At 41.1% G+C, this 12,672-nt stretch overlaps 1 protein-coding gene across 1 annotated transcript in view; it reads right to left on the bottom strand.

The window, feature by feature from the left end:
* Nucleotides 1–282: 282 nt before the first annotated feature.
* ccdc102a (coiled-coil domain containing 102A) overlaps nucleotides 283–12,672 on the bottom strand; it is an 86,863-nt gene continuing 74,473 nt past the window's right edge. The window contains exons 8-10 of the mRNA XM_062419129.1: nucleotides 8,832–9,002; nucleotides 7,420–7,523; nucleotides 283–415 (exon numbers count right to left, since the gene is read on the bottom strand). Of these exons, the coding sequence (XP_062275113.1) occupies nucleotides 283–415; nucleotides 7,420–7,523; nucleotides 8,832–9,002 (408 nt within the window). The remainder of the gene's footprint in view (nucleotides 416–7,419; nucleotides 7,524–8,831; nucleotides 9,003–12,672) is intronic.

Genomic DNA, 12,672 nt, shown 5'->3' with positions numbered 1-12,672 from the left:
CTGGCTTTGATTGGGTTGTTGCTGAGTGTCTTTGTCAGTATGTGTCTGTGTGTATGTGTGTGTGTATGTGTGGACATGTGTGTGTTCTGTGTGTGCTTATCATATTGCTGTTAGGTGGGAACTTTATCACGCAATGTTTTCATGTTTTAACTGATAACTGACTGGTAAGTTGTGATAAGTTGAGTTTTTGAGGAAACAAAGTTTCCCCCCCAACAGCAACAATATTCACCTCCTGCTGATGTGCGTGTGAAATGATATTGTGTATCACTGTATGTGTGTGTGTCATGGGATTTGGAGCTGCAGTTCCTCCTCCTCCTCGTCCATGTCGCTGGTCGGGCCCTCTGGGTTTTCGGGGCTGAACCGAGCCGATCGCATCTTCCCAAAGAGACCGGGATTCTGCTGCTGCCGCCGCAGTCTGCCAGAGAGAGAGACACACACACACACACACACACACAAAAATCACACTCAGTCAAATTATACACAACTGAAGAGGAAAAAAAATGGGCCGTATTGCTGTTTTGTGTAACAATATTTAGCTTTGGCAATAATGTACCTTTATTATTATAGGGGGGGGGGGGGGGGGGGGGACTGTCACTCTGTTAATAATGTTATTATGTTGTGCCATATTCCTCCTTTTGTGTTTTATTGCACTCAAAACAAAGAGAATCAGCACCACTGTTTACTAAAATATTAATGTTCACAAAACATCTTTTCAAAGATGAAAGCTCTGCCTGTTATAAAACAGACCTAATTTGGCCACGCTTGATTCTACTCAGCGTCCAGTTTTTCTTTTGCTACCTTTGTTTTTTTCTTAAACACACTAGTGTTGGATGGTGGATGGACCACATCTTCAGCTGAAAAGTAGAGGTCATCTACATCCTTTTATACATTAACTCCAGACCTTTCACACATGTAGCACACACCCTTGTCAGTCTGTCTAAACTAATCTCAGTGTGTTTGAACACACTGAGATTAGTTGACAGATTAGCGGACAGGCTGGTCACACATTTCAAGCGATGTCTAACCTTGTCTTGACAACATCATCGCTGTGTACATCACATCAAGCTAACCTCAAATGAAGGATGGATTAAGAAGCCACTTGATAAAGAAGCTAAAATCAGAGAAAGAGCATCCTACTTGTTATGGAGAATTTGTCCACCAATGGTTTACCTCATCAGTGGAGAAAGTGCCAAGGAGTCCAGGATGTCTTACACTGAACATGTTTATTGAAGCTTGGCCAAGGAGAATCAAAGTATTATCAATACACCTTCTGATGCATGATGTCACCATGATTCTGATGACACTGTCCTCTGTGGATAGTCATTAAACCTTCACAGATAGTACCACCAATACTCTATGTCCATAAATGGTCATACTCAATGCATCTACAGTAATGGAATTAGCCTATTGGTTCATTATTCTACAAACAAGGAAACACAGTTACCCATCTGTGGGTTTAGGGAGTCAGACAGTATGTCTCTCTGCCAAGATGATAGTGCTGCCTTAACTGTGACCTCAAGGCTCATGCTTGACCCTAAATATGGAAAATTCCACTGCCTCAGACCAACCCTTCAATGATTTATCACTGGAGTTTAGACTGAATTGTTCACAAATGACGCCGGAGACCATCTTTGAACAGAGGCAGTGGATACCTTTCCCTTCAGATACAACCACCAAAGTTCTACATTTCAGATGAGTGGTGACAACTGAGCAAACCATATCTACAAAACTAGCTTCCACTTTCCCTTCTGCTTCCTTCACCACCCCTCCTTTTGATCTCCTCACCTTCTTTCCCTCTCAGTCTATCTCCTGTGTGAATCTGTCAGTCAGCAGGCCCGGTGAGCATCAGAGCAACTGCTACATAAACCGTAATAGAGTTTTGGACCACAACAGCAGCTCCACCACTAAAAGCTTTTCTATTGAGCCTTAAAGCACTTGGCAGAACTACAGACATGAATGACTATTAATCTAAAGAGAGAGACATGAAGACAGTGAGGGGGAATGGAGACACAGACAAAACTGCATCCCTTTTTTCCAAACTGTCTTGTGGTCATTCTCTCAGTGAGCGATGGAGAGATCGATCCGGTGAGTGGCCGTGATGCATCGGATCATGTTCCCTTCACCACAGACGGAAATATGAGCAACCACTCATTGAAAGGCAGTGTGTGTCTTTGTATCTGAGCGATTTTGCGGTGGGCAAACAGTTTTAACATTAGTATAATACACACAGTAGATCAAGACATCTCCTAGCATGACTTTTCCTAGTATTACTCACCACAGGGGAAAACTTCTGACAGATTGGTTGCAAACCAGCTATGGCAACTCCTAGGGGACAAAAACTGTCACCCCTGGGATGGATGCAGCTCCGCAGGTAGAGCAGGGTCCTTAACTAATGGCAGGTTTGGTGGTTGAGTCCCCAGCTAATCCTGTCCACATGTCAATGCTTGCAGGCCATGCACCGAAGTCCAAATTGCTCCTGATGGTGTCTGTGTGTGTGTGTGTGTGTGTGTGTGTGTGTGTGTGTGTGTGTGTGTGTGTGTGTGTGTGTGCGCGCGCGCTTGTATGGCTATCATTGTGAGAACCAATTTCATACCTAGGAAGTGAGGACATTTTTGGAAAGTGAGGACATTTTGGTCGGACTTTCAAAGAGCTGTTTGAGGCTTCAGACTTTGGTTTAGAGTGAAGGTTAGAACTGGGTTTAGGTTCAGTTCAGGATAAAGGTTAGGGTTAGGCATTTAGTTGTGATGGTTAAGGTTGGGGTTAGGGCCTGGGGAATGCATTATGTCAATTAATGTCCTCACTAAGATAGCTATACAAACGTGTGTGTGTTTGATCTGTCATAGGTTACTTTTGGGGACAAAATTCAGACTTAGTTGATTGGGGATGGGTTGTGCAAGTGGGGACAAAAACCTTGTCCCCACTTGCACACTTGTTTTACCTTGGTAAAACACTGATTTGTAGGTCAGTGGTTAAGGTTAGGTTAGGTTAAGTTAAGTTAAGGTTAGAGTTAAGTTTAGGCAAGCAGCGGTCATAGTTAAGATTAGGGTGACTCTCCAGGAAATGAATGTCTACGTAATGTCCCCAGAAGTGTAACCATGTGCTGCTGAGTCTGCCACTGAGTTCCATGCAGTCACTTTACCTTGTGGTATGCTATTAACACTAACATACTAATATCAATTCTCTGTCAGCTACACTCACAAACACATTGAAGTATTGAGTACATTGTCACACTGGATGTAGCAGGAATACATTTATTTATCTATGTTCCTCAGAAATGGGGCACTTTCTCTCCAGGAGGCCAAACGGGCAGGTGTTCAAGCCCCCTTTGAGGTCTATCTACACACGCTCCTAACATAGATACATATGTACACAACATATGGTGTCACCAACCTCCTATTTTCACATGTCTGTTAGGATATTCATCAGGAGGGCATACTGCACACATGTATGATCCCTCACTGGCTTCCCACCTGCACACACAGCTAATCCAGTTAATTAAATTGCTCCTGCCCAAGTACCCCCCTGATCATATTCATTTCACCAGAACAAAAAAAACATCAGTCTTGACCTTGGGAACACTGCAATTGACTGAAGAATTATTTTGACACAGATACTGGAAGGGAGGTATTCATCCTCAACACAAGGTACAGGGTTTTCAGTTCAGCTTGGTATGCTCCATGACCCAAATAATTACTGTCAAAATAGTTGAATATGTTATTTACTGCAACATATGGAACAATAATTATAGAGTTCCACCTGAAATGTTGTGGCAGTGCATCACTTAGCTGTACTATGCCAAGCCCCTAGAAACGACGCCGGGCTTTGGAGCCAATTTGATATAGTGACCAGACTGTGTATTACAACATCACATGATGCTATTGGGCCCAAAAATACTTTTTCCCATATTGTGAAAGAGATGCCTGTAAATCACTGGATACATTTCTCTGAACGTCACAACCCCCACAAAATGATTCATTTTAGAATTTGATCCATTTAGTGCGATCTCACTTCAACCGTCTAGAAGAGCGGCACAATTAGATTGGTTTAATCCTCATTCAAGTTAGCCAGAGGGCTGAACTGGAAGAAGCCGCCATGGCAAGCTGAAGTTGCTATTGTGCTTGCTCCATGGGCCCGATGATGTGGAGGCAAAGTGGAAGAAGAAGAACTCAGAAGACAATTTTTTGGCTTAATGCGCCAAGTATGAACAGGGCCCTGCCTCAGATGCTGTACCCACTTCTCTTTATACATCCATGAAGCATACTCATGAATGTCTGCTAGCCAGCTTAGCCAAGTAAGCCTAGTGACCTCAGTTATCCATGCTCACTGCCGCCTGAATGACAAGTATCAATATATGCACCATTATCCCTGTACACATCCCATATCACATCTCCCCCGTCCCCTCACCCCTCTGTGATGGTCGACTCACTTCGCTTATGCAGTTCGGAACACCTTCAAACACATCTGATTTCCAACGAGGTCAGACCACACGTCATAAGAAGCAGTTCTGAGTGACCATAAATCATCATAAAACAGCTGTCAGCAGGTGTCTTGACTCCACACAGTCAATACAAAGCTAGTTTTTTTCCACTGCGGCACAACTTACAGTTTCAGTAATAGTTATGACCTATTAGCCTTTTTTGATTATTTACATTTTTCAAAATAAAAGACCTAAGTGTTATATGCTACCTTTCTTTGTTCAGAGCTGTATTGAAATCATATCTATCTTTGACCCCAAAACCACACACACAGTGCTTGATATTGTGGTTTAGGAACAACACTAAAACTCAGTGACCCAGTAAATGCAGTGCAGGTTGTCACACACACACACGTGCGTTCTGTGTATGTGTCCTCGTGTCACTGTTATATGTCATAAATCACACCAACAGGACGAAGTGATGTAGTGAGAACAGGGCCATCCGTCACTATGAGGGTTGAGCTTTTAACACACTCAAATTATAATACAGCTTTAGGTGGGATGAAACACACACATACAGTGATGCTCAGGCAAAAGACACACGCACACACACACACACCCTGGTCAAGCAGTGTTTAAGAAAGTGAATGAAAAAAAAAAAAACATAATGAAGGAAAGCTTAAGCTACACCCTCTGCGAGAACACACACAGATTTGTGTCAGTCTCTGAAGCCGTTACCATGCCGACACGCCTGTCACTCCTCCACAGAGCGGAGCGATGAGAGGGCTCTCTGTTACTAGGGTAACCTGCGACTGGGAGCTCGCCGATTGGCTGCCGGGCACCGGAGCAACGACGTGGAGAAAATGGAAAGAATTCAGAGGGAGAGGCAGAGAGCACAGAGCTGAGGAACTGTGCAAAGCTGATAGAGTGTGAGAGCTAAACTAAGTGACAGGCAATAACACACACACACACACACACACGCACACACACACGCACACACACACACACACACACAGCAAAAGAAGCTAATCTCTAAATAGTAAAAGAAGTGAGTGCTGAGGCTCACAGTGAGCCTGGCAGCTACAAGTAGGCTGTCAGCTTCACATCCTACACACACCTGAGCACAGTGTGTTTTGAGTAGATGCCTTCATGGCTGTCTAGGAGTGTTTGGGAGTGTGTTTGTGTGCCATTGCTAAATATGGCACCCCTCTTGCTTTAGAGTACAAGAATTCTAAGTTTAGCATAAGCCTCTTTGTAACATAGTTCAATGTCCTTGTGAATTTTGATAACAAGAAACCACTGGAGCATATTTTATGGTGCTTTTTTTTTTTTTTTTGCCTTCTGGAGTCCTGGACTGACTTTCTGCATTTACAGTTTAGAAAGAAAGAAGTAAAGATAAATCCTTGAGGAACACTAAAATAAATGTAACAGATTATAGTATATGGGAAGCACCTGTAGTGACTAGTAGTATTGATGTACAGCAGATAGTGATCTTATCAAAGGTCAAATGTCAAATATAATTCATTTTCCAGTTGTAGAAACAATCAAACAATAAAAGCTTTGCAGGCAGGATTAAAGGTGGCTGTGTACTTCTTCATAGATGCATGTTGGACAGTGGCAATGCCCATTAAACCCCCTCCCCCCACCTTTCTGACAGCGATTAAGTGGATGCTATATCTCTATATAAAACAAGGAATCTCTGTCTATCTGTCTATATGTATGTATGTACATCTCGAAAACTGTTAATGTGATCTACTTCATACGTGGCAGGTGGAATTCTGGGGAAACAAGTAACTGCATTGTTGAGTGTGAAGTTGTTTGGATAAGTGGTTCTTGAGAAATATATAAAAAATACCCTATTAAAAAAGTTGATTTGCTGCTTCTTCTTCCCGCTGAGTCAACGAGTGAAAAAAACGACAGCGTCACTCTGCTATTGCAAAGCACATTGTGAGCAGAGATAGGATTACATCTGTCATGTTAATAACTTGATAAAATGAAATACTTAAGCTCTACTATTCAACTGTGTAACACTACTGTGAATGAAACTTGGCATTTATGTTCAAGACTTAGTGCTGGATGTTTCTGATATGTTCAGAAATATATGAAAATAGGTCATAAACCATGCTGTTTCTGTCTATACTGCATGTAGATTCAAAGAGTGGAAATATAGAGAGCACCACTCTGCCACTGGAACCCACACTGGCTCATTGTAGCCATTATTGCAGCTCACTACACTACAAATGTACATATGTATCAAAGTTTGACTCGTCTCCAGTGTAAACCAATGTGTCCTGATTAAAGGTGTCAGGATGGAGGCTACTTCTCATGTTGGCTTATTTTAATAAAACTGACTTGAATCAGATTTTCACTTGCTGAACAGCTTCTCGTCCAGTTTTTTCAAGCATAACAGACTATGATGGGATGATAGATGTAACAGTTGTTGGACTGGTTTATTGTCATAAGGTTGGTGAATTCATAACAGCTGTAATATAGTCTCTTGTTTGGCAGTTTGTGAACACGAGTAGTATGGGTCAGTATGGGTCATTAATACTCACTGGTGTCCATTCATTTTCACTGCAGTACCGCTCTTGTTCATTTTCAGGCAGTAACACTTAACAACTGGTGGGGTGATTGTGAATGAGCAGCACTCACCACAGTGCACTTACCAGGAGCGATATAGTTTCCATTAGAGGTGAGACCGATGATTGTTTTGCATTTGAAGCCCACTCAACCTGGTGTACTACAGGAAATGACATCATATGTGATATTGGGCATTATTGTGATAGATATTCTGATGATGTCATTTTAATCCTGTGGGAACTTTCCAAACATACACACATTGTATCTGTTGCCACTGAGAAGTTTGTTGGCACGTTCATCTGAAATCTGTTCTGCTATGTTCAAAATCCTGTGCTGGCCCTAGTGTGTGTGTATAATAATGGCATTATCAGCTGCCAAATATGAATTCAAGAAAGTGTGTGTGTGTGAGACACACAGCGTCTTACCTGGACTGTAAGTGTTCCAATTGGACCTGCAGGTTCTCAGTCTGCTCCACCTGCTCATCCAAAGACCTCTGCAGCTTCCTCGTCTGGTTATGGGACTCATCCAGCTGGAACACAGACACACACACACACACACACATTTTTAAAATGCAAACTCACGGATCTCAATCAGCAAGCCAAGACGCACCGCTGTCCATTTCCAAGCACTGACACACACACTGCATATTTACCCTCCCTAACATCCCCACTGCTGTACCTTCACTGCACCTTCTCTGTATGCCATTTCCTGTCTGATGATGACATCACACTACCTGCAGCCAGTGTGTTGTACTTAAGAGTTAGGTTTGTAGAAATGCTAAAACAGAAATTCTGGTATTTTTCAGCCTGGGTCTTGATCTTTTGTGACCCATAATGAGAACTGACACAATTATAGGTTGAAACATTCCATAAAATAAAATGAAAATTAATAAAAATTGAAAAAATAAGATGCCTGGCTATAAAAACATTCACTCACCACAGAAAATGTCTTCAACACATTAATATTTATGTGGGTTTATGTTTTTATTGTGTCGTTAGGATTGAGTGACAGGCACCCCTCAGAGAGGTGTTTTTCGTCATACCAGCAGCATGGCTCTAGGGAAGGTAGTGTCACTCAGCAGCTTCAACACTTTCATCCACACAGAAGTGTCTCAATTATTGCCATGAACTATTGTACAGACGTGTATTCCCCAGAGGATATACTGTACCTTTAAGTGAGCCTCTAACCTTTTACTTAATTGGTGAAATATGTACACCTTGTTGTAACATCACATACACACTGAGCTACACTACATTGCTGCTGTAATGCTTCTCGGTATGTGTCGTTTTTCTGACAGTACACTACGCTGCTCACTTCACCTCTATTTATTTGAAGTTGTTCTTACTTTATTTTATTTTATTATAGATGTTCTTTATTTTTATCACGTATTTGTGTATATGTATGTATATAGATATGTAGTATATCTATATAAAAATGGATATATTAATAAATATAAATATATTATAAATGTACCTACATAGCTGGATGACAAATAAATCCTTGAATCCTTGAATTTTTTTACATTGACATTCCTGGTCCCAAAAGGATGACTCCTTAAGACTGTGGTGATGTTTTACTTGTCTCCTCTAGCATGAGGGTGATGTTTTAGATTATTAGGTGGCATTTAGTGCAGTGTTCTCAGCTGTACTGCTGGGTTTATAGCTAACTGCCAAATGTCAGCATGCTCACATTCTAAACTAAAAGGGTAAATATTATTGTGTGAGCATGTTAGAATGCTCATTAACCCTAACCCATTTAGGGGGTTATTTGGAATGAAGATTGATGGAGTAGTTTATCACTACAAACACATATAAATGTACTGTACAGATGTTCCTACCTCATCCTCGGCCTGTCCTAACTCTTTCTTGAGCTCTTCCACCCGCAGTCTCAGCTTCTTGACTTCAGCCTCGTGGCTGTCCACCCTGCGGTTGGCGTGGGCGAGCTCGGCCGTCTTCTCCTGGAACTGCTTCTTCAGCTTTGTGTGAATGTGGCGAAGGTCAGCCAGCTCCTGAGGACAAAGCACACGGAGACAGAAAGTGAGGCTCACAGCCAGCTCGCCAACTAACTTTTTTGAAGAGGCTGATTCTGGCCAACCAGCTCTTCTGCTTCATCTATTAGCTGATGAATCCCTTTGTCAATCAGTTGTAAATGATGGTGTATACATACCAAATATTTGCTGATTCTATTCTCTAATAGACACTGATTAAATTTAAACCACTTCTGTACTAACTCAAATATCACCTCTTCAGTGGCTCTCTTCTGGTTTATGGACCTAATATGATATCACCCACATCTCTTATTGGATACTCTCCTGGCCTACCTGTCTGTCTGGGGTAATGATTGGCCCTGAAGTCACATGACCATATACCCAACCCATCTTGGTAGATACCTCATTGGCTGATACATGTCTGGATGCACATAATTGGTTATTTTTGGTATATTTTTAACCTTTATGAATTGTTTTCTGCTTTGTAACTACTCTATTTAAATGCTGTTTGTAATGTGTTTTATGACCCTGATGAAACACGTTGGTCTAACAATAAAGTTGTTCTTATATTACAAGTGTTGCTGGAGCTTTGACCTTTTCAATGATTTGCCCATTAACAATGAATCAAAATAGACAATATTATTAGGGGCAATATTGATGAATGATCACAAATCATTAGTTGCAGTCCTATTAGTATTAGTAAATGTGTCCCTCAATGACATCCACTGCAATATTTACCATCAGAGCCCAAACAATACGCCAATGCTGATATTAATATTCAAGAGATTGAAAAATCTATTCAATATATCGGTCAATATTCTTTCTTTCTTATTTAAACATAAAAACAGGATATAAACAAACACTTTTGATAATGATTCTCTGCCCTGCTCATGGCTGGATCTTATGCTATGAATTGGCAAATGCTAAAATATCAGATAATGGGAATTATTACTTTATTGTTTGTTTCATTTGATAATGTGATACAATGTGTGACAGTTTGAAAGCAGTAAGTTTGTTGTGTAATAAGAATGCATCCAAGCTGGTAAAGTACTGAAGACAGTTGACCTGTGGTAAGACATGATTATCACATTGCAGAGGTAACCCTTAAAGACAAAAATAAAAAAAATAAAAAAATAAAAATCACCAATCTGGGCAAATCCCCTGGGGCCCTTGAGCAGAAAGGGGCCCTCAATGATGGGAGAGAAAAAAAGTGTGCACTTTTTTATTGTTGGGCTCCATGGCATAAATAACACACGGCTTGACCCTTTCTCATGATGTTGATAATTATGGTGGCAATTTCCATCTGACAGCAGCTTTATCCAATCACAATAAAATGATAGCATGAGCTTCAGCAGTGCCCAGGGACCCATGGCAGGATTAATCCAGCCTTGGTCCTGTTTCCTGACAACATGTAACAACAGGATCCGAGCAGCGCCCTCCTACTCTGCAACACCAATAACAACATCTGAGATGAGAGTGTAATGGCCTCTGAATGGATGAGCGTACAGTAAATGCTCCACATTTGGTCGTCCTCCTAACAGTTTCAAAGAGGTTTTTTATATATCTGTGTACTGGGTTGTAATTGCGTGTAACTGTGGTCAGGTTAGAGGTGACATAGAGCTCCACTCTACAGGTTTGCATTGGGATTTATCTAAGGAGAGGCTGCACTTGGAGCTAATGGCATCATCAATAATGCACCATTGTCACTCACTGCACTTTCATGTACTTTGACGGCGTTGATTGAGCCTCCCACTCTGCTGTCTCGTACTTTAATGGCTCCCCAGACGGGGCAGCTTCCAAGAAGCTCTCCTGAACCGATGCGATGGAGAGAAATGAGATCTCTACAACAACAATAAAAGTTAAGTCCAGATCAAGGGAGCGGAATTGCCATTTGGTTACTTATTTATTTATATCTATATCATCTATATTACATCTTTATTACCTATTAAATATTTCATTCCTTTTTGCTATCATGATAGAAGTCGTTTTCAATGTCTTTGTGTGTATTTGGTTTCGGCGATGAAGACGTGACACTCAGACTCCTTTTCCTCCCCCTCATTGAATATTTCCATGATAATGAATGAAGGAAAATGCCTGAATGCATACACAAATACCAGCCTAACCCCAGAGTCAGTTCAAACAAAGAGAGAGAGCGGCAGGATGATGCAGGAGGGAATAATTAAACGGCGGAGGAGGAGGGGAGCGCTGGGCTCTTGAGAAGGAGACAGGGATGAAGAGATGAGGAGACAGATGAGGAGCAGGGGGGGTGGGGTGGTGGTTGTAATGGGAGGGGTGGGGATGTTTTACACGATGATAAAGGTGAAGGATAAGAACAAAGAGTACTGAAAGAATGCATCCTACACATGGTAGAGAGACAGAGAGAGAGAGAGAGAGAGAGAGAGAGAGAGAGAGACAGAGAGAGAGAGAGAGAGAGAGAGAGAGAGAGACAGAGAGAGAGAGAGAAAGACAGAGAGAGAGAGAGAGAAAGACAGAGAGAGAGAAAGACAGAGAGAGAAAGACAGAGAGAGAAAGACAGAGAGAGAAGGACAGAGAGAGAGAGAGAGAGAAGGACAGAGAGTGAGAGAGAGAAGGACAGAGAGAGAAGGACAGAGAGAGAGAGAGAGAGAGAGAGAGAGAGAGAGAGAGAGGTTGAAGAAATTCATGAGATCACCTACATGTGTGACAGGACATTTTATGCTTTGGTGAACTGCTTAGCTTGAGGAGTGAGAGGAATGATGGAGAAGGGTAAAGGTGAAATATGCATTAAAGGATGAGTGCCGCTATTTTACTTATTTCTTACGGACAAAACCAGCAATGTGTTAGTCTGTTAGTCTCTCAATACATTACTATTACTCAGGTTAAAGCTGATTGGTTCTTATTTAAGGCGTGAATCTTTAAAAACAACACACACACACACAAAGTTTCATTCTTAACAAAGGCTCAGTCACTTCCTCAAACAGCTGGGCACTGTCGCTTTTTAACAAACATTAATCTAACGGTGCTTTTGTTGGGGACTACTTTCAGCTGGGCATGAATACACAAATTTCATTGTTTTTATAGAATATCAGCAGCCAAAGACCCAAGACAATATTCTCTTTACTGTTTAAATGACTGAATAAATGAGCAGGCTGATCAGTTACAGACTGCTATACAGAAATGAATCATAAACTATTTGGATAATTGATTGATTAATCATTTTGGTAAATTAAGGAAAAATGCCAAATATAAGTAAAAAGACTGTTACATTTTCATTTTGTACTTTGTCTGGTAACACCATCACTGCCTGGTACAATATCATCGTACAGACTTTTATTGAGTATAGTATTTGGACATTGTTTTTATTTATATAGTATTTTATTTTATTTTTTATCACATTTAAAGAATACTGTTGTGTAAATTTTGAATTTCCTCCATAGGGGATCAGTAATGTGACCCTATCCTACATTTGACCTGTCACAATAACTACTTTTGTTGGACGATATATTGTCTCAGAAATAATCGCGATAAGTGATATTATTGTCATTAGAACATAATTTTATACCACTGATATAATGGTAATATAATAGCATAATAATGTAAGGGGGGTGGGGGGTGGGATTGTAGAGTGGGTGATACACTTATTATTATGGTTGAGGACAGAGTTATTTACCTTTAATTCTTCTACAGTCTCCACTCAGGACGTACACAGTGA

The sequence above is a fragment of the Scomber scombrus genome, chromosome 1 (genome assembly GCF_963691925.1).
Source record: "Scomber scombrus chromosome 1, fScoSco1.1, whole genome shotgun sequence".
NCBI classification, from domain to species: domain Eukaryota; kingdom Metazoa; phylum Chordata; class Actinopteri; order Scombriformes; family Scombridae; genus Scomber; species Scomber scombrus.
Note: the sequence above shows the minus strand (reverse complement) of the source record. Positions and strands in the feature narration are given on the sequence as shown.